Raw genomic sequence first — 22,130 nt, 5'->3', positions numbered from 1 at the left:
CGACTTTTTGGTTACAGGTAATCAAGTTATAGCATCAACATAGATGCTAGATACTAGAATACTTAAAAGGACCTCATTTGTAGATATCTAATACGTAAATGCTCCTATTCGTTGTATGGTGAGGATTTCCTCATCTTGCCATAGAGAACTCGACCGGCCTGAATAGTTTACATAGATGATGACGATGGAGTATGTTAACACGTCCGACATCAATCATGTCTTGAATTCTGTCAGAGAATGGTCATACCGCCACAATATAAGACCTTTGAAACATCTACGTCTTGCCCACGTACACTCCAGGTGTATTGCACAATCAGGGATCAAACACACTACTCGCCACATGGACTTTGACTTGGGGTGGTGCTGCCACGTACCTAAGCAGGAAACAAAAATTATGGCGGCAGCACCGTCAAGTTTGGGGACACTGTTCGGCGAAGAACTGACCTGTAGCATCTGTCTGGAGCTGTTCACCAGGCCCAAGGTGCTGCCATGTGGACACACCTTCTGTCAGGACTGTCTACAGGACCATGCCAGCAGACGAGTTCCCTTCCATTGTCCAAACTGTCGCCAGCAAGTCAGGCTGCCAAGCCAAGGTGTCGCTGGGTTACCCGGCAGTCATATCGCAGCAAATTTGTGTGAGAGGCTGAAAGATCAGGCAGTGCTGTCAGAGGAAACAAGGGAACAATCCCAGTCTGGAAACAGGTGTAACTTCCATCCCTCTGAAGAAGTGAGGCTTTATTGTAAACAGTGCCAAGTGCCAGTTTGCAATGAGTGTTTTGAAGCAAGCCATGACGAACATCCTACAATGAGTCTAAGAAAGGCCATCAAACAGAATAGAGGTCCGGTCCAAGACTTGATCGCTGAAGGGAGGAACATCCTGGAGGTCTACTGTAGCTTCATCAGAGGGCTGAGAGACGAGGAGAAAATCCTGGACGATCGGAGAGAAGAGACTGACAACAAAATCGAGGAAGCCTACCGACAAGCCTGTGATCAAGTAATTCAGAAACTGACCAAGGAAAAGGGCCGTCTGTTGTCTGAGGTTGAAGCAAACCACAAGGAAAACAAGGGAGCCGTACAGAGCCAAAGAGATGCAGTTTTGGCGGATGTCGATGAACTGTCGTCTGCCTGTGACGGAGCCGAGCAGCACATGGTTACAGAGTGTAGGCAGTTGCTCAGTCGGGAATCCAAACTAGTCGAGACCGTAGGAACGTTCAGGGGAAAGGTGGTACCGAGTCCTGTGCAAACCCACCCTGCCTTCTTCCAGCCGAATGTGAGCGTGAAACTTGAGTGTACACTGGGAGATGTGACTCTCCCAGAGGCTGCATCAGCTAGTGATCACCATGGTAACCAAGCTAGTGATGCTGCGACGACGGCTAGTGATGCTGTCACGAAGGTCATGGGTCATCATCAAAGTAATACAGCGGCGCCAAAACAGAGGTTGACCTTTGGTGGAGTGGGTTCACAACCAGGTCAATTCATGAGGCCTTCTGGAGTTACAGTGTCAGAAGAGGGGGAGATCTTCGTGGCAGACAGTCAGAACAAAAGAATCCAAGTCTTCACCCTGCAGGGAACATTTGTGAGACAATTCCCAACAATCTTGTCAGATGGACAGAAGATAGGGCCAAGCGATGTGGCCATGGACGGGGAGGGGAACCTATGGGTGATGGGGTTTACAAACCTTGCTGATTTTGCTGTACAGTACACCAAACAGGGGAGAGTCCTGAGGAAGTTTCACCTACAGAAGACTTGGTGGGGCAGAGGAGTTGCCATGGACACCAGGAGGAACCACATCCTCATCACACGGACCACCACAGGACACTGGTCCCACCCACATGGTGAAGTGCTGGTGTACAGGCCAGATGGGACACTTGTGAGAACTGTGGGTCAGCAGCAGGAGATGAAGAACCCAGTGTACATCACTGTGGACGGGGAAGGGAGGATTCTTGTGTCAGACTATGACAATGGCTGTGTCTATGTGTACAACCAAGACGGACAGTTTCTGTTCCAGTTTGGAGGTTTTGGAAGTGGTGAAGGCCAGCTGCAGGACCCACGTGGCATCTGCACAGACAGGGCAGGTAACGTCATTGTGGTAGACAGGGGAAACAGCCGTTTGGAGATGTTTGACAAGACAGGCAGATTCATCAAACACATCACTACTGACATAGAGGTACCAAAAGCTGTTGCCATGGCAACACAGGGACAGCTGGTTATCACTGATATTGACAACCATAAAGTCACTATTTTCCACAATAGTGTTAAGTTTCACGCGTAGCGTTGATTGATAAAATCCTAGAGAAGATATGACCACCACCCTAGTCAGCCTGTACCGTTATCGTTTTACGTTGTGATTAAATTTGAGATATTTTGCACAATGATAAACCCATTTTGTTAAAGTTGTATTCCATGTCTCTGCTTAATACCTGTGTTAGTTACTGACACTTGCACACATTGATTCGGGTCAACACTTTTTTTTTGTAAAAATAAGGGGAGGGAATCATACTGCAATGTCTATGTATACAGAGATTCATAGATAAGAACAAAAAAATAACAGTAACCTATATCCGTTATAAGTCTAGGAGGCCAAAGTCCACACGCAGTGCTCCTATTGTTAACGACTGGATTATTGATCCGAAGGGCCTGTTGTGTAGACTAGCCTGACCTGTCACCACCTCCAATCAAAACACGTGACAGCCTCCAGGTAACACTTTATGCAAATTTAAGTACATAATGACTTGTGACAACCCATGCATGGAAATATATCAAAGAATGTATAGACGTTAGAAACTCCTCCAATAATTGTAAAATCCCTTTGTCATCCCATACTACTACACCATATTGTATAAGATAGACTAGTACACCATGTTGTATAAGATAGACGGATTAGCCTGATAGAATGTTATCTATGTACCAGTAAATGCCATACTTTGTACCTTGTACACTTGTTGCGCAATAAAGTTATTATTATTATGATCAGACAATCGAAAACCACAAAAAGAGCAACAAACAATCAAACCCTGACTCTACTATGGGCTTAGTGAGAATAGTCCCGTGCATGTAGACCATTGTTGACGGCTGGATCAAAGCACAACCCGTAGAGCCTTGTCTCCACTAGACTTACTACACTGGCTGAATGAAATGATAAGATAGAACCAAATTGGTAGATTAATATGCCAGGGAAGTTTGGGCACCATATCAAATCATTTGCCCATGCAGTTAAAAAGGAAATGTTACCCTTCTGCGGACTGCCTTACCTGGATAATCATTCACTGTTTTTTTTTGCTGAATTCTACTATGCATAACCCCTAAGGAAGGCCTGGTTGAGGCTACGCCAAGCCTGCTCTCTAGTCTACTGTTGATTTGTCCTCTGTACCATATAGTTAACTTCTGTAGTACAACACAGCCCGTTAACCCATTATGAAAGCCGGCTACGTGAAGCCTGGTATGTAGTCTATTTTTGACCTGTCCAAACTAAATCCCAAAGTTAAACATAGGGCGCGGTCTTAGGGGCCGTTGCCATGGCAGCGGCCGGTCTGACGGCAACAAAAACTACATATTTCAAGTAAGTCGAGGTCAATTATCTAACACACCAGTCACGTTTGCCCGAATACAACGTTTATTGCCAATCTCCACCGTGGTTAAAATTCGCAGAACACGGCATTTCGTATACATCGTTTACATCGTATAAGTGTGATGGTTGGTCATTTGATAAACTTATGGCTTGGCGTTTAAATTCTGAAAGTTGTGTCTAACTTGGGCAGATCACAAGTTTGATCAACTTTCTTAACATGTAAGAATGCTATGATTCTAAATGTTGTTTTAGAACCGTCTTTTGACGGCACATTGTGTATCCAAGAAACGTAACGATGGATCAAAGTGCATGAAATAGACCTTTGGTATGAGTCCGCTAATATTAAACTTTGTTTGTTTGTGTGCCAAAAATAGTTACTGAAGCAACTGGATATAATTGTGCCCTACATTTACATGTGACACGCCCACATTTGAATGTGCGGCTGCATTGTGGGAATGCTACAGTATATAACTATCAGTCCTCTCTGTTCGGGCTTGTCTTTCCTGCCGAGATAGTTAAGACACCACAGCCGAGGCGCTTCTTCTATATCTTCTATCATCTTTCATCTCTTCGATTTCGTGGGTGTCAAGACTTGATCCTTGCAAGATGTCTCGCGTCTTTGCCCTTGTTGTCCTTCTCGGACTCGCCGGTAAGTACGTCTTGTACGAAAATGAGGGCTGTGTTGTCTCTGTAGATGTGTGCAAAATATGGTCAGTCAACCTTGCCGGCTGTAGTTGTGTCGTCAAGTCTCTTCGAGACCTCCATGTCGAGTCGAGCAAAGTTAGAGACAAGGGCCAAAATAAGCTAGATACTTCGCAGGGGTTCTTGGTGAGGTAAATCTTAGGAGCGTCTTTGATATACAGTCACACCTGTCCTCAACAACTACTCATGGGACCGAGGAAAAAATGTACTAAGGACAGGTGGTTGCTCACGGCAGGGCAGGTTTAACTATGTAAAGATGGACGGGGGTGGTTGCTCAACCAGGTTTGGCTGTACCCGGTATGGAGGCAAAGTTTCACATGGAACCTAGGCTGTTTCCAGGGCCTACACAGGCCAGCTCCTCGGCTATAGGGCCAACATGCCCCCGAGGAAACTTTCACCCAGTCACCCGAGGAAGACCCTTTGCTTCTTGGGCTCTAATCATCTGAAGCAGACAAAAAGCAGTTGGGTGGGTTCCGTTGGGAAGGCTGTGTACAAGTTTACAGGTGCATTGTACAAGTAACAGCCAACAGCTTTGGTAAGGCAAGGATTTTTAATAGAGACTGTTAATGGAGACCTCCTTGGGTAGAGACCGGTGACCAGGTGTTGCAAAATTGGGCGGAAGCCTCAGGGAGGTTTCCGACTCGCAGACAGCAAGAGGCTGCATACCCTGGTCACCAGTCACGACCGGGACGTCAGGTCCTCGGCCCACCCTGAGAAATACAGCTGCATGGACAATCAGCCCGCTCCGGTGATTTCGCCGGCCTGAGGAAGATGCGTCCGGAATCGGGACTGTTACTTTCTACCAGACTCCTAGGATGGGAACACTGTAGAGTGAAGTCAAAACCTACAATTATGAATGCATAGAAACGCGTATAGTAGAGTAGTCACTTTCTATCTTCTGTTTATTTGCAATCAGCCACCGGGCTTGTAAAATATACATTGAGAATTCGCCAGACAGGTCACACGTGATTAGCCCCGCTTAATTCCCAGTCTTTTCTCTGTAGTCTAAGGCGTCCGGAAGGAGAATGGACGAACAGCATCTGTGAAGCCCAGGGAAACACACTGTTGTTACAAGAACTAAAAGATTGACTGATGTGTCCATGTCACAGGAGCGATCTCGGCGCAGAGCTACAAAGGCTGCTACTATAGGCAATGGGGAGTTTTCACCTTTAAGAAGTCCGGAGATGACATGACCAACCAGAAATGTGCGGAGCTCTGCAAGAAGGATTCCTTCCCGTATTCAGGTAGGATTTTAGTCAGTACCACCCAAATTACCATTCACGTTACATACATTGTTATGGAAAAAAAACAAGTAAAAATATTCGTTTTTTTATCGATGAAATTCGTTCAGCGCGGTGTCAGATCGCTCGGTCGCCAACGCGTCACGGGTCCAGTGAGAGGGCGGCTCAATAGCAACCTACGAGACTAATAATACATGTTAATGTACCTTGGGAGCAGCCATGTCAGACAGACTGATGTGGGCCCCGGTTGTACAAGGGCTCGCCCCGTCCTCTGCTGCTGAGGTCGACGGATGATGATGATGAATGTACCTTCTCTTGTTCCCCAATAGGAACCTACTACTACGGGAAGAAGTGCAGCTGCGGGAAGGAGGCGGAATTTGGGGGGAGGTATCCCCTGAAGACGGCCGAAGAGTCCAAGTGCTCCTCCGCCTGCGCGGGTGACCCCAATCAGAAGTGTGGACAGGGCAACGGGTTCATGAGCGTCTGGAACACTGGCTATGGTGAGGCAAATCAAAAATGCAGTTTAAAGCTTAAGTTGACTTTTAACTGATTTGTGCCAGCCGTTTACCATTAGTATGTCATAATGACTTTTACATTGTGTCACCATAATGCTATAATATGACCATGCGACGCGGATGAAAAATGCATGACTCTCCATTTGTTATTACGTAGAGACAGGGAGACAGACACCAATACAAACAGACAGGCAGACAGACAGACAGACAGACCGGACGATGATTCTTACTTTGAAATAACTGACCCACCCTTTCGTACCGAATGATTGGTCGCCATATTGGATTCAAAATGGCCGGGACGGTTAACATTACAGAGCTGTGACGTCACACACAAACACTTACGAATCTCACTGCCATCCTTTTTGTACAGTGGAGCCAGGTAAGCGCGGGATGGCCGAGAAGCTGGAGGAGGTCAACGGTCGCATGAGGGAGCTCATCGCCAAGCGCGAGATGGCGGAGGAGATGGAGGAGATGGAGGAGCAGCTGAGGGAGCTGGAGGCCAAGTTATCTCGTTAAGGGTGCAACAATCATCATCATCAGCAGCATCAGCAGCAGCATCAGCATCAGACTGCAGATGAAGATTGACCTCCATCAACTCTCTTTCTACCGTCTCGCGATAGCTCAATTCTGAATGGCACCACTTAGCTTTTGATAATCTTTGTCGATGTTGAGAGACAACTACAGTGAAGTGAACAACGAAGTTATTCCTGTAAAACAAACAAACAAACCAACAAACCAACAAACCAACAAACCAAGTTTAGTTACATTGTTTATTTACTAAGTAGCAGAATTTTGAGGGAATCCGGTGTTACAATATTGGGGTGAACGCCCAGGAACGATACCGTTTATAACATACATGTATTTAGATATCCACATGCATTAGCACATGTAAAAGAACTTCAGCTGAACTTTTATAATCACAGTCACAGAACATTGGAGACCATCTCAACAACCTTTAAATATTTCATAACTAATCCGTAACGACGTCAAAATTCAATCAGACGTCAGCTCACGTTCTGTATTACGTCACAAAATGTATCACGTCACAAAATGTACTTTTTGTGATGCACAAATGAAAGTCATTACACATGCTACGTTATATTTGAGTATATTTTGATTCCTGGAGATTCATAACATCTAGAATCATTTTGGTGAGCGTTTATGGATTTGTGGAATGCTAATAAAACTGGTGAAACGTTTAGAAAGTCTTGTCAATCATTTCGTCAAAAGTCTGCCACAACTTTCAAACTTAAAAGCATCAAGCACAATGTCTTCCAAGAAATCACCAAACTTCACACGAACATGTTTTGACACATAGCGATCAAACCTCGTAATGCTACCGGTGTGTACTCTCCAAGCAGAGGATAGGTTCCGGAAGGTTTTTGACGTGTTTTTAGGCGTTTTTGTCGGGCTTTCTACTTTGTCATTTTTTTTGTCCAGCCAACCCACTGGACAAAAAAAACATGACAAAGTGGAAAGCCCGACAAAAACGCCTAAAAACGCGTCAAAAACCCGCCGGAACCCATCCTCTGCTTGGAGAGTAACCGGTGTGCTCACAGTTTAATTCTGGCCAAGGAGGTTACATGCTTTGGCGCAAATTCAACCCAGTTCACAAGCAAGGTCAACAACACAAAGATTAGGCCCCCTAGCAGCGTTTTATACAACTCGTTGCAGTGAGCCTTCTGTTGGAGACATTCGTATTAGATACTTCTACAACTGCTATAATAGCTACTAAGATGCATAAGCTTCTTCTGGATATGCTTGGTAAAAAAGACACAATTATGACAAGATAAGATTTTCCAACCCCTAGCTGTGCCGCCGTAGGCATAGGGCTCTGGTCTGACCCTAGTCATTATGTCGGTTATTAGACCGACGCTTTTTTCGAGGACATAAATCCACAGCGTCCACAGTCGCCCAGCAGGCTCGTCATTGCGAACAACATGCCCCGCCAGTGCGAGCCGGCGTCGTCGCACAACTGACGAAATGGGTGGCAGAGAACCATGGCGACAAACTGAAGTCAAATTAACCCAGTTTAACGGACAGTGAACAAGTAGGGCGCATGGAGGGGGGGAGGGGGAGGTGCAGCAAGGTGCCAAAAGTGCAAAGGTTAATCTTTTGTTTGAATGACAGAAAAGGAGGTGTTGTCAGCAGGTACGAAATTAACAGGGGGCGATCGTCGGGGGGGGGGGGCGATCGTCTTTCGGCTGGAAGAAAACATTCAATTTTATCAAATTCAAACTTTATTGCACAACAAATGTAACAGGTACAATGTATGGCAACTTCGCAAGTAGTAAAAATGAAGTCAAATTTTACGCACAGTGAACAAGTAGGGCGCGCAATTTCATCCCCGTCAGAACCTTCAAACACATATCTAAATGTCTAAAGATGGGCTCCGGGCCACTCAGAACCCCCATGTCTTCCGCTGATGGAATTCAAATGTGCAAGATACTTAAATAGTCTCCGTCACACCGCTGAGATCCCACAAGTTTGCAAAGCGTTATGACGGGCGGCGCGCGACGCTGGCGCGGTGCAGATGACACAAATCGGGTACAAATACTATTGTGATTTCACTTAAATACAGTATCATACAATGGTATTATTGATGAACAAAGGTACTAGCCTCTGAGACCCTGTACTAGTCTGGCGCCCAGGGTGATGCTGCGGTTATGATTTACTTACAGTTTAATTCTGAGCTCGAGGCGCAGGAAAATAGGTGAAAAATTACAACCCGGTTCACAAACATACTAAAGTGGTGCAAGGTTGGCCACATAGCAACTTTTAATGGAACTGCAGTGAGCATTTTGTTTGAAACCTTCTTATCAGAATAAAGATACCCCAATATCCAATAAGATGCATTAGCTTCTGAGTGTTTGATGCAGAAGCAGAGTAATTGCCCTTGCACATGGATTGGGTTGCCGCGGCAATATTGTCGTGGCATTGACTCGCTAAAAGGATTAATAATTTCGCACGGATGACCATCAGTAAAAAGTTCTTGGATACAAATTCTGCATATTAAGATGCCATTTCCTTGGCATGACCAATAACAACCCATCACTGTTGAGTTGATACAAATTCTGCATACTAAGATGTCATTTCCATGGCATGACCAATAACAACCCATCACTGTTGAGTTACAATGAGTTATATTACTACCTGTTCATGATCAGTTTGTTTCACCTATGCACCAACGGGGAATCCGATATCAAGTAGTTCATTCTGGCCGTACGGTCGCACCGTCACAATATAAGACCTTTGAAACTTCGACACTTCGCCCACGTACACCGCAGGTGTATTACACAATCATGGATCAACCGTGTTACTCGCCACATGGACTTTGACTTGGAGAGTCAGTAGGAAACAACAGTCATGGCGGCTGCACCGCCAAGTTTGGGCACACAGTTCAGCGAAGAACTGACCTGCAGCATCTGCCTGGAGCTGTTCACCAGGCCCAAGGTACTGCCCTGCGGACACACCTTCTGCCAGCACTGCCTACAGGACCATGCAGGTAGAAAAGTGCCATTCCAGTGCCCAAACTGTCGCCAGCAAGTCAGGCCGCCACGTCAAGGGGTCGCAGGGTTACCCGACAGCCACATTATAGCAAACTTGTGCGAGAGGCTGCAAACCCAGGTAACGCTGCCAGAGGAAACAAGGGAACAACCCACGTCTGGAAACAGGTGTAGCATCCACCCCTCTGAAGAAGTCAAACTCTACTGTAAACAGTGTAAAGTGCCAGTTTGTCACGAGTGTTTTGAAGAAAGTCATGATGAACATCCTACAATGAGCTTTAAAAAAGCCATTCAACAACAAAGGGCTCCAATCCAGGCCTTGATCGCTGAGGGGAGGGACATCTTGGAGACCTTCTACAGCTTCATCCGAGGTCTGAGAGACCAGGAGAAAATTCTGGACGATTTGAAACAAGAGACTGACAGCAAAATCGACGAAGCCTACAAACAAGCCTGTGATCAAGTAATTCAGAAACTGACCAAGGAAAAGGGCCGTCTGTTGTCTGAGGTTGAAGCAAACCACAGGGAAAACAAGGGAGCCGTACAGAGCCAAAGAGATGCAGTTCTGATTGATGTCGCTGAACTGTCGTCTGCCTGTGATGGGGCCGAGCAGCACATGGTGAGAGAATGTAGGCAGTTGCTCAGTCGGGAATCCAAACTAGTCGAGAGCGTAGGGACGTTCAGGGGAAAGGTGGTACCCAGTCCTGTGCAAACCCAACCTGCCGTCTTTCAGCCAAACGTGAGCGTGGAACTTGAGTGTACACTTGGAGATGTGACTGTCCCAGAGGCTGCATCAGCTAGTGATCACCATTGTAACCAAGCTAGTGATGCTGCCACGAAGGTCAGAGTCCAATCCCAAGGCAGCGGGCAGAAAGACAACAGAGCAGAGGGTGCTAAGAAGGTCATGGGTCATCACCATGATAACAAAAGTAATACAGTGGCGCCAAAACAGATGTTGACCTTTGGTGGAGTGGGTTCAGAAGCAGGGCAGTTTGCAGGGCAGTTTATGAGGCCTTCTGGAGTTACAGTGTCAGAAGAGGGTGATGTCTTCGTGGCAGACAGTCAGAACAAAAGAATCCAAGTCTTCACCCTTCAGGGAAAATTTGTGAGACAGTTCCCAACATTCGTATCAGGTAGGGAGATGATGGAGCCACATGATGTAGCCATGGGTTGGGAGGGGAACCTGTGGGTGGTGGGGGTCGGGGGGTCGAACTCTGCTGGGTTTGCTGTACAATACAGCAAACAGGGCAGGGTGCTGAGGAAGTTTGACCTACATACGACTTGGTGGGGCAGAGGAGTTGCTGTGGACACCAGAAGGAACCACATCCTCATCACACAGACCACAGGACACTGGTCCCACCCACATGGTGAAGTGCAGGTGTTCAGTCCAGATGGGACACTTGTGAGAACTGTGGGTCAGCAGCAGGGGATGAAGAACCCAGTGTACATCACTGTGGACGGGGAAGGGAACATTCTTGTGCCAGACTCTGACACCTGCTGTGTCTATGTGTACAACCAAGACGGACAGTTTCTGTTCAAGTTTGGAGGTTTGGGAAGTGGTGAAGGCCAGCTGCAGGACCCCCGTGGTATCTGTACGGACTGCGCAGGTAACATCATTGTGGTAGATAGAGGAAACCACCGAGTGGAACTGTTTGACAAGACGGGAAGGTTTCTCAGACACATCACTACTGACATAGAGGTACCGCAAGCTGTTGCCATGGCACCGCAGGGACAGCTGGTGATCACTGATAGTGACAACCATAAAGTCACTATTTTTCAAAATTGTGTTTAGTTTCCCGCATAGCGATGATTAATTAAATCCTTGAGAAAATGTGACTGCCATCCTTCTATGTCTCACGTTTCAGCCTGAAGTACCACTCTCTTTGTTGTTCACTCTGATAAAATTTGAGGTATTTTGTACAATAATAAACACATTATGTTGAAGCTGTATTCTCTGCTGAATGCCTGTATTAGTTACTGACACTTGCACACAATGATTCGGGTCAACATTTTTGTTGGGTAAAAATAAGGGGAGGGAATCATACTGCAATGTCTATGTATACAGAGATTCATAGATAAGAACAAAAAACAACAGTAACCTATATCCGTTATAAGTCTTGGAGGCCAATGTCCACATGTAGTGCCCCTATTGTTAACGACTGGATTATTGATCCGAGGGGCCTGTTGTGTAGACTAGTCCTGACCTGTCACCCCTCCCCCAGCAATTAAAACACGTGACAGCCCCCGGATAACACTTCATGACCAGGCAGTCTAAAAACATAAAAAGAGCAACAACCAATCAAACCCTGACTCTACCAAGAGCGTTAATGACGACATCTTGCCGTGCCTGTAGACCATTGTTAACGACTGGATCAAAGTACACCCCATATAGACTAGCTTACTACGCTGGCTGAAAAATGATGAAATCTTACCAAATAGGTAGATTAATATGCCAGGGAAGTTTGGTCACCATATCAAATCATTTGCCCTTGTAGTCAAAGGGGAAATGTTACACTTTTCTGCTGACTACACTACATTTTTGCCGAATTCTACTTTCATATTAAACCCATTATGAAGGCCTGGTGGAGGCTACGCGAAGCCTGCTATCTAATCTAGTCTATTGTTGACCTGTCCCCTATAGTTAACTGCTGAAGTAAAACACAGCTCGTTAACCCATTAGGAAAGCCTGGTGAAGGCTACGTGGAGCCTGGTATGTAGTCTATTTTTGAACTGTCCACACTAAATCCCAAAGTTAAGCATAGGGCGCGGTCTTAGGGTGACGGCAACAAAAACTACATACATGTATTTCAAGTGAGTTGAGGTCAATCATCTAATGCACCAGTCACGTTTGCCCGAATACAATGTTTATTGCCAATCTCCACCGTGGTTAAAATTCGCTGGACACAGTACTTCGCCTATAGGGATGTACATCGTATAAGTATGATGGTTGGTCATTTGATGAATTACGTGGATTGAAGAAACGTAACGATTGATGGAAGTTTATGAAATAGACCTTTGGTATGAGTCTACTGATTTTCATGTTATTCAATCTGTGCTGAAGTTCTGTAATAGTGTGTGTGCTTGTGTGTGTGTGTTTGTTTGTTTGCATCAGTGTGTGTCTGTGTGAGTGTATGTGTGTTTGTGTGAATGTGTGTGTGTGTGTAGTCCACCTAAACACCCATTTTTTTCAAATACTGTGGTTAGTTCGAACCAATAGCTAAACCACTAAACCACATTTTATTTAGATATGTAATGTTATTCAAACTTGTCTCGTCTTCTGTGCTCCTTTTCATATCTAATGGCACCCATAAGCGTTAAATCTGCAAGGGATCACACACGTAACGTCATATTTTCACTGGTAAATTTCCCCTTCGTAATTTTGCTTTTTTTGTTGTTGTTTATTTTCATTACAGTAATTGTCCATCGACTAAGATGAGTAAGGCTTAGTTGTGTCAACATTGCATTGGTGGAAGTCACTCCCCATCTGCAGCCTCATGATGATGATGATGATGATGATGATGAAGATGATGTAGATTACGCCAGTGTCGCTCCTCATCGCAACCTTCTTATGACGATGGTGATGGCATCACTCTTTGCCTGCAGCCTTCTTATCGTGCTTTTTATCTGCAGTAGCCTTCTTATCGTGCTCTTTTTCTGCAGCCTTCTTATCAGCCTTCTTATCATGGTGATGATGGTGATGATGATGATGCTCCAGCTCCTTGGTCTCCTGTTGGACATCCTCCACCTCGGTCATCTTGCGCTTCTCTGTAAGGAAAGGATGGAAGTAAGGGTTATGACGTCATACATGGGTGTTCGTGTGTGACGTCAGAAATCTGTAATACTGACCTCACCCGCCATGTTGGTTGAGACATGGATCCAAGATGGCGACCAGATTTTCAGAACGCAAAGGTCGTTTCAAAGAAAGAATTGTTGTCTGTCTTTGTGTGTGTGTGTGTGTGTGTATGTGTGTTTGTGTGTGTGTGTGTGTATGCGTGTGTGTGTGTGTGTGTATGTGTGTGTGTGTGTGTGTTTGTGTGTGTGTATGTGTGTGTGTGTGTCTTTGTGTGTGTGTGTGTGTGTGTGTGTGTGTGTGTGTATGTGTGTGTGTGTGTGTGTGTTTGTGTGTGTGTCCATTATCATCACAATTAGAGAGGAGAGTTATGTGTTACATTCCATACCATCAAGGTAACTTGCTCCATGAGTCTACGGGCTGTAAAGGACATTTTCGTCTTCTCTACACCACTGAGCGATTTTTTTTACAAAATAACTGATGTTTTCAGATCGCTGAGCCCCGTCTAAAGCCACGAGGTAGATTTTCAAGCGAGAACTGCTCTTGTCTCTGTCGATTTTCAAATTCCGTCACCTTCTGGGCATCAACTACTAGTATTTATGTAGACAGTGTGATGCCGGCTTATACGGTAAAAAATTCACGTCCAAAACAGCAATCTCAGATTTGAGCAATTTTAGCCGCATAGGTCATCGTCAGTCCTTTAAAAAGCTGGTGTGTTACGCCGAATGGCGGTTATACCGGCTATATAGATACAGATGCAGATACAATATCTATTTTTTTTCTAAGTCTCACCTTCTCCAGTGGTCCACACGGTGAGCCTCCCGTTGCGCTCTCCACACTTCTGTGTGACGTCACCCCCGCAGCTGGAGGAACATTCAGACTCGTCATCAGCCGGGCTCAGCCTCTCAAACTTCTCCTCACCCTCGCAGCCGCACTTCGTCTCGTAGGTCCCTTTTGGGGAAAAAAAAGAAGGTACGTTGATGAAGCTTTACAATCCAGGAAATAAGATACGCCAAAAATAGTTACTCAAGCAACTGGATAAGATTTCGAAAATATTTTTTTTTTCAAAATTTTATCAAACTTGAGGAACTATTTTTGACGTAAGTCCAAAGTAGTTTGCGTATCTCTTGTAGAAAGCTGCATCTCCATATTCAAAGAAAGGTGGGTGGTACTAAAAACATCCTAAAAAGATACTGTTTTTTCTTCTTTTACAACAAGGAGTATGGAATATAAATGGCGCATTACATATCAATACAATCATAATGATCGTACCTGCATACGGCAGGCCCTCCTCCTTGCAGACTGCCACGCATTTCTGGTTGGTCATGTCGTCACTGGTCTCCCGAGTCCTGAAGGTTCCCCACTTCCTCTTGTAGCAGCCTTTGTAGCTCTGCGCCGAGATCGCTCCTGTAACAGAGATACAAGATTTAACTTTTCATTACTCCATCAACCTCCAAATCACAGTGAAATAACTTGGCGCCCAGAGGGTGTTTTCATTTCATTTTTATGCTATTTTTTCGGGTCTCCCTGATACTGTCGAGTATGTGTGGTCAGTTTCAAGCCTTTACCTGAGTGTTTTTGGATTGTTGGACCCCCCCGCCCCCTAAAATTTAGGCGAGATTAATCATGCGTGACTTAAAGCCTGCTAACTCCTTAGGTGAATTCTTTACATATCTTTCTTTTGCAAACTCGTACCCGGGGGCTATAATTGAAAGGGAACAAATAATTACCACTGAAAACAAATGTGACAAAGTAGGCAGAACAAAATTGTCTAGTCTATTATGGCTTTCTACATTCCTTATTGCAGGGCTTGGCTTCGTCTCTTTTTTGTCAATACCCAGAAATTCTACAGCAATTCAAGGATCCACCCTAACCAGGGCCGTAACTGGTTCCCATGCAGGCAAAATCACCGGGGCGGGCTACTTATCCAGGCGGTTGTAGCGCTCAGGATGTGCCGGGGACGCTCACCTGAAGCCCCGGTAGCAGCTGGTGATCAGGGTTTGCAGCCCCTTGCTGTCTGCGAGTCGGAAACCTTCCTGATGAGGCTCCCGCCCAACTTTGCCTCACCTGATCACCAGCCTCTACCTTGGCTGTAAATTTTCTCATTTGTCCGCTGTACATGTAAGCTTCTGCCCCGGCCTCACCAACTGAACCCTTTTGTCTGCTTAATACAACAAGAGTTCCGCGACCTCATATCTCCATGAACAATTCTATTTATGCAAATGACATACACATCTACATAATATATGCTTAATCATAAACACCTTTATCTTACTTACACATGTTGCAATATTGACAGTCCTACAATTTTCCAATTTGATGAATTCCTGTGTTTTTGCATTAATTATGCAAATGAGGAATTTATTTGCATAATTGGTACCTGTTGATGCTCAACTTTCCATAAACTACATATGTTACATGTATTTGAGTCTTATAATGGAAAACACTGCAAATATAGATTTTCCTCATTAGCTATGCAAATTAAGTCCCAATTAGCATAATTTGCACTTCATTATGTAAATCTCTGTCTAAGCTACCTGCAAACTAAATATCACGGATATCCGTCGTTCCTTTGTTCAGTTATTCTCCTTAGAAGGTTTTCACGATGACGCCCCTGCAGTTCCAGAGCAAGCTGCTAGGGGGCCCAAACCTACACTACTTTTTCATTACGTCACAAGCTATCTGCCACCCAAAAATCAAGACCACAGCACGTCCAGGTCAAAAGATACAAAAATTGAAGTTCTGCTGCAGTACCAAGGTCACATACCAGGGGGCCCAAAATTGACCCTGACCTTCGGCTTCACAACACCCGCCCACATACCAAATATAATTGTAATCCATCGAGAGGTTCTTGAGTTATGCTGACTACAAGAGTCCGGAAACACAACACAAACACACACACACACACACAGACACGCCAAAATTAACAGCCATAGAAGCTAAGGGCGGGTCTTCCTCAGGAGGGAAAGTTGAGGGAGAGCTTCCTCGGGGGCATGTTGGCTCTGAAGCCGACGAGCTGGCCTGTGTAGGCCCTGGCAATAGTACGTTCCATGTGAAATTTGTGAAACGCGCCTCCATAACGCATACACCAGGCCCAAGGATGTCCCAATCGGGACCTGTGTGAAACTAACCAAGAAGCCCTGAACTGGTTGTAGTACTGCCAACAGCATTGATAAAGGAAGCCCTTCAGAATCGCCCCAACAAACGCAGCCATTCATCTACCTTATTCAGGTCAACCTTTTCTACTCGACCTGGAGGTCTAGAAGAGACTTTACTACAGTCACTACACGACTACTGCCGGTGAGGTTGACTGACCACATTTTGCACACATCTACTGAGATCACACCATACTCAACTTCGTACAAGACGTACTTACCGACGAGTCCGAGAAGGACAACAAGGGCCAAGACGCGCACCATCTTAAGAAGAATCCAGCACTACGTCTCAAGAAGTCGATTAGTTGTGAGCTTACAGAAGATATAGTACAACTACAAGCTCCTTGGTAGTGGCGTCTGAAATATCTCTATTGAAAGCGACAAGCCCAAACGCGACCAAACTCCAACCGCTGCACACAAAAAATGCGGCCGTACTTCTTAATGTGGGTATGAGGCACATGTGATGCCGTCTTCGCCATGTGAGTGGATTCCAAGATGAAGATGCCTCGAAGACATGCCGCACACAAACACCTTTAGCCAAACTACGTTTCAACGTTTTTTCTTCTTCAAATTTCAGACTATTTTTGATGCATGTTAACGTTTTCCACACAGGTAGATTGAAGGATGAATAATGTGTTCTGATTTGGTTCTTTCAGTTACATTCGTCGATTCCATAATGTCTGTACCAACCATACAGATGCCAATCGTTCAGGCGTTTCTTGAACACAAAAGAAAAAGTCACACCTTTTGATTCCCTTTCGCTGCAAACTGTAATTATCGCAATTTTACATCCCTGCCTGCCGGGGAGTTAACAGGTGGTACTGCCAGTTAACAAGACAAAGGCGTACTCTTTATATGTGTGGCCTGTGAAAATTCGCTTCCAAAACAGTAATCTCAGATTTGAAGGATTTCAACAGCTTTTCAAAAGTTTAAATTTGTGTGTCATGATATCCGATCTTACTTGCAGTTGCAACTTGTGAACATATCCTGACAGTCCAGCCATACTGAAATTCCTTGAAAAGCTTATCTGTTGATTCTACAGAGAAAGTCTCTTGAAGGGGGGCTGCTCTGTGCTATTGCTTACTATGTGTCTGCCCGGGTGAACTGCACGACTGTTAGTTGCAGACTTATACCTCGCAGTTTACAGTAGGTCAAAAACAGAAGTTCCTGGGTGAAACCATCTTCCCAATAATCTTGTTCTAACCGTAAAACAGGATTTTCTGTATGTTGGCTGTATATATGTATATATGTGGAAACATAGGTCATAAATAAACAAAAAAGTATTTAAAAGCGCCGTGTGGAGCCTGTCATGTAGGCTATTGTTAATTTGTCCCATGTGCCCCTATTGTTTACCTTCCCCATGTGGTCTACAGTAATGATTCACCCCTAACTGCACCTTCCTGGACCATTAATACGTCATAAGCAAGCACAAATTGCGATGTCTGCGTGCTACACTTTGCCTCCCCTGTAGGTTATTGTTGTTTTGTCCCCTGCGCCCCATTGTTTACCATCCCCATGTGACCTGCAGTAATGATTGGTCCCTACCTGTACCTGCCCGGGACATGGTCATATATACCTAAAGCCTCAATAACAATCATCGAGGGGAGTTTTAATCTTGCCATTTCTAAATTATTTCTGTCTATTGTTTTATGACTTCCAATCGTACTCTGATTGCGACACATGTCAGCAAATAGAAAACAATATATACGTAACAAATCCCACTAGACGAGAGACGAGAGCACTGCCCTGTAGTCTATTGCTGACTCGTCCCTGCCCCTTATTGCTTTCCTTATTCATGTGATCAGCTCCCATGACTTTTTACATCAAGACTCCGCATATCAGGGCACTATTTAAAAAAACAAGGCCAGAAATTGTAACCGTATAGTGGGTTTGGATATCGAGCAAGTTAGTAAACATCTACAGCGTATTGCTGACTCTTTCAATAGCAAATAGTACTGATATGTGGCCAAAGTTTAGGAACTAAATGCCAATTGCCAAATTCTCCACAGAATCTGCCTGGAGGTGTTTACCAGACTGAAGATTTTATCCTATTTTGTCAGAGCCAACTGTAACAGTAAATAAAGTCAGTAACCCGATCTTTGTAACCAAGAAGCCAGCAAACACACCTGCTTTTCATGGGCGGGAAGGCAGAACCGATACCTAACACTGAGATGACGTCATGGCGTCACAAGTGGGAAGGATAACAATATGGCGGCTGCACCGTCAAGTTTGGGGACGCAAATCCGTGAAGAACTGTCCTGCAGCATCTGCCTGGAGCTGTTCACCAGGCCCAAGGTGCTGCCCTGTCAGCACACCTTCTGTCAGGACTGTCTGCGGGACCATGCAGAGAGGGGAGTGACCTTCCAGTGCCCAAACTGTCGCCAGCAAGTAAAGTTGCCGAGCAAAGGGGTCGCTGGGTTACCCGACAACCATATTGTGGCAAATTTGTGCGAGAGGTTGCAGACTCAGGCAACGCTGTCAGAGGAAACGAGGGAGCAACCCCAGTCTGGAAACAGGTGCAGCTTCCACCCCTCTGAGGAAGTGAGGCTCTATTGTAAACAGTGTCAAGTGCCAATTTGTCATGAATGTTTTGAAGCAACCCATGATGAACATCCTACAATGAGCCTAAGAAAGGCCATCCAGCAGCGTAGAGGTCCAGTCCGAGACTTGATCACTGAAGGGAGGAACATCTTGGAGGTCTACTGTAGCTTCATCAGAGGGCTGAGAGAAGAAGAGAAAAACCTGGACGGTCAGAAACAAGAGACGGACAGCAAAATCAAAGAAGCCTACCGACAAGCATGTGATCAAGTTATTCAGAAGCTCACGGAGGAAAAAGACCATCTGTTGTCTGAAGTTGAGACGAAACACAGGGAGAATAAGGGAGCCGTACAGAGCCAAAGAGATGCAGTTCTGACTGACGTTGCTGAACTGTCTTCTGCCTGTGATGGAGCCGAGCGGGACATGGCTAGAGAAGATAGGGAGTTCCTCAGTCGAAAATCCAAACTAGACGATATAGTGGCGAAGTTCAGAGAAAAGACGGTGCCACTCCGAGTACCAACCCTCCCTGCCGTCTTTGAGCCTACAGAGAAATTCACCTGTACACTGGGAAAGGTAACTGTGCCAGGTGCAACAAAAAGGGGTGCTGTCGCAACTGCCATGGGTCATCACCATGGTAACCAAAGCTACCCTGTGGTGCCAATACAGAGGTTGGAATTTGGTGAAAGGGGTTCAGAACCAGGTCAACTTACTGGGCCTACTGGAGTAACTGTGTCAGAAGAGGGGGAGATCTTCGTGTCAGATGGGGAAAATGGGAGAATCCAAGTTTTCACTCTACAGGGAACATTTGTCAGGCAGTTCCCAACAGTCACGCCAGGTGGAGAGCAGATGTACCCAGGTGATGTGGCCATGGACGGGGAGGGGAACCTGTGGGTGGTGGGGAATACTATAGAGTCTGTGTTGTACATGGTGCAGTACGACCAACAGGGCAGGGTGCTGAGGAAGTTTGACCAACAGGAGACAGGGCAGATCAGAGGCGTTGCCGTGGACACCAGGAGGAACCACATCCTCATCACAAAAACAACAGGAGACAATGGGGATGAGGACGCTAACAATGAGGACAACTCACAGGGTGAAGTGCAGGTGTTCAGACCAGATGGGACGCTTGTGAGAACTGTGGGTCAGCAGCAGGGGGTGAAGTATCCAGTGCGCATCACTGGGGACAGGGAAGGGAACTTAATTGTGTCAGACACTGGGAATCACTGTGTCTATGTGTACAATGAGGAAGGACAGTTTCTGTACAAGTTTGGGGGTGAGGGAAGTGGTGAAGGTCAGCTGCTTGGGCCCATGGGCATCTGTACAGACAGGGCAGGTAACATCATTGTGGCAGACAGGTGGAACTGTCGTGTGGAGATGTTTGACAAGACAGGAAAATTCCTCAAACACATCACTACAGACATGGATGGGCCAGTTGCTGTTGCCATGACACCACAGGGACAGCTAGTGGTCACTGATATTGAAGACATGACAGTCACTATTTTTAACCACTAGTTTCATGCATAGAGGTGATCAAAATAATCGGAGAAAGAAAATGTTACTGTCTGTGTTACAAACAACAGTTTTCCGCCTGTAACTATTACGTAATAAAACCCAATAAATCTGTGTACAATAATGCATGAACGTATATTGTTGAAACTGTTCTCCATGCCTGTGTTAGTTACCGACACTTGCACGCACTGCTTCAGTAAAACACTATGGAAAATTAGGAAAGCATCCTACAATTGCATGATGAGATTATTTATTAGACAACAACAACAACAATAACGAAACAGCGGTATCATAACGCTTTACGGAGCCTACTGTGCAGGCTATATTGACATGAACACGTTATTGTTTGCCTTCCTCCAAGTGACTAGCAGTAATGATTCGCCCCTACCTGTACCTGCCTGGGCCATGCACCCCCGCCTCAACAGTTTTATTTCTAAACTTTCCACTTGTAACTTTCAACTGTATAAGTAAACTAAAATAGTCAAATTTAGCCAAACAGGAAGACTAAGTTGTCAGGGGAGTCTATAACACAGTTAACGGCTGAAGTATAGTAAAAACAGAGCCCGTTTACCCCTTAGGAAATGCCTGGTAGAGACTACGTGAAACCTGCTATGTACTCTATTGTTGATCTGCCGCTGTCCACTATGTAAAACACAGTCTGTTAGCCTGATAGGAAGGCCTGGTAAAGGCTTAGTCTCTACCAGATTAACCGCGCCGGTTATAGGGAGAACATTTGCCGGGGGACTTTGGCCATGGAGGGTTACATTCGCAGTTGCAGTTACAATATTTGACCCTATCTCTGTAGCCGACAACCTTCATACAATTGATTCTATTTGGCCAATTTCTACTATTTTCCCAGCGACCCGCGGAGGCTGGTAGAGCCTAGTAAAGGCTATAGCTACGCGAAGTTTGCTATGTAGTCTATTGTTGACCTGTCCTCTACCCCCCATTGTTTACCCTGCCAACCGGTCAGCCTACGAAGCCTGCTATATAGGCTATCCCCGACCAGTCCTATGTCCCCTATTGTTAACGGTTGAACTAAAGCGCAGCCTAAGAAGCCAGGCTTTCCTGGTAGAGACTACGCGAACCATGCTATGTAGTCTATGGAGCCTTGTATGTAGACTGGAGACGACGCAAAGCCTGATATGTAGATTACTCCTAACCTGTCCTCTGTCCCCATACTGTTAACAGATTAAAGCACAGTCTCCACCAGACTAACTACGCTGACTAAAAATAGTCAAATTTAGCCAAATAGGAAGAATGATTTGCCAGGGAAGTCTTTAGAAAGGAGAAAGGCCTGGTGGAAACTACGCGCCATGTAGTCTATTGTTGACCTGTCCTTTTCCCCCATACTTAACGGCTGAACTTAGGCACAGCCCGTGTAGCCTGGTATGTAGACTATCCAGAACCCCTTAGGAAAGCCTGGTGGATACAACGCGAAGCCTGTTCATGATGTAGTCTATTTTTGCCCCCCCCCCCCTGTTCTGTATAGTAAACGGAGATGTAAAACACAGCCCGTTGACCTAACCTCCACCAGGCTCGTCTACGGATGTATGGATCGTAGACTTTGGCAGAAAATGGAATAATTAGCCAGTAAAGTCAATCCACGGTG

At 45.5% G+C, this 22,130-nt stretch overlaps 5 protein-coding genes across 5 annotated transcripts; 4 read left to right on the top strand and 1 right to left on the bottom strand.

Moving 5' to 3' along the window:
* The first annotated feature begins 62 nt into the window (after window positions 1-62).
* On the top strand, window positions 63-2,272 carry LOC136425198 (tripartite motif-containing protein 3-like). Its single transcript, XM_066413993.1, has one exon. The coding sequence runs from the start codon at window positions 395-397 to the stop codon at window positions 2,270-2,272; it is 1,878 nt and encodes a 625-aa protein (XP_066270090.1). The 5' UTR covers window positions 63-394.
* A 1,788-nt stretch (window positions 2,273-4,060) lies between these two features.
* On the top strand, window positions 4,061-6,769 carry LOC136425476 (uncharacterized). Its single transcript, XM_066414361.1, has 4 exons — window positions 4,061-4,217; window positions 5,380-5,514; window positions 5,841-6,011; window positions 6,397-6,769. Exons 1-4 carry the CDS (start codon window positions 4,175-4,177, stop codon window positions 6,540-6,542), a joined length of 495 nt encoding a protein of 164 aa, XP_066270458.1. The 5' UTR covers window positions 4,061-4,174; the 3' UTR covers window positions 6,543-6,769.
* Window positions 6,770-9,382: 2,613 nt separating this feature from the next.
* On the top strand, window positions 9,383-11,473 carry LOC136425465 (tripartite motif-containing protein 2-like). The gene is made up of 2 exons (XM_066414344.1): window positions 9,383-10,370; window positions 10,431-11,473. The coding sequence occupies exons 1-2, from the start codon at window positions 9,393-9,395 to the stop codon at window positions 11,319-11,321; spliced, it is 1,869 nt and encodes a 622-aa protein (XP_066270441.1). The 5' UTR covers window positions 9,383-9,392; the 3' UTR covers window positions 11,322-11,473.
* Window positions 11,474-12,376: 903 nt separating this feature from the next.
* On the bottom strand, window positions 12,377-16,866 carry LOC136425474 (uncharacterized). Its single transcript, XM_066414359.1, has 4 exons — window positions 16,696-16,866; window positions 14,592-14,726; window positions 14,112-14,270; window positions 12,377-13,294 (listed from the first exon to the last, which is right to left on the bottom strand). Exons 1-4 carry the CDS (start codon window positions 16,736-16,738, stop codon window positions 13,116-13,118), a joined length of 516 nt encoding a protein of 171 aa, XP_066270456.1. The 5' UTR covers window positions 16,739-16,866; the 3' UTR covers window positions 12,377-13,115.
* A 1,807-nt stretch (window positions 16,867-18,673) lies between these two features.
* On the top strand, window positions 18,674-20,555 carry LOC136425196 (tripartite motif-containing protein 3-like). Its single transcript, XM_066413992.1, has one exon. The coding sequence runs from the start codon at window positions 18,683-18,685 to the stop codon at window positions 20,519-20,521; it is 1,839 nt and encodes a 612-aa protein (XP_066270089.1). The 5' UTR covers window positions 18,674-18,682; the 3' UTR covers window positions 20,522-20,555.
* Window positions 20,556-22,130: the final 1,575 nt, after the last annotated feature.

This window comes from Branchiostoma lanceolatum, chromosome 19 (genome assembly GCF_035083965.1).
Source record: "Branchiostoma lanceolatum isolate klBraLanc5 chromosome 19, klBraLanc5.hap2, whole genome shotgun sequence".
Lineage (NCBI taxonomy): Eukaryota > Metazoa > Chordata > Leptocardii > Amphioxiformes > Branchiostomatidae > Branchiostoma > Branchiostoma lanceolatum.
The sequence above is the reverse complement of the archived record's forward strand: the minus strand, read 5'-3'. Positions and strand labels throughout refer to the sequence as shown.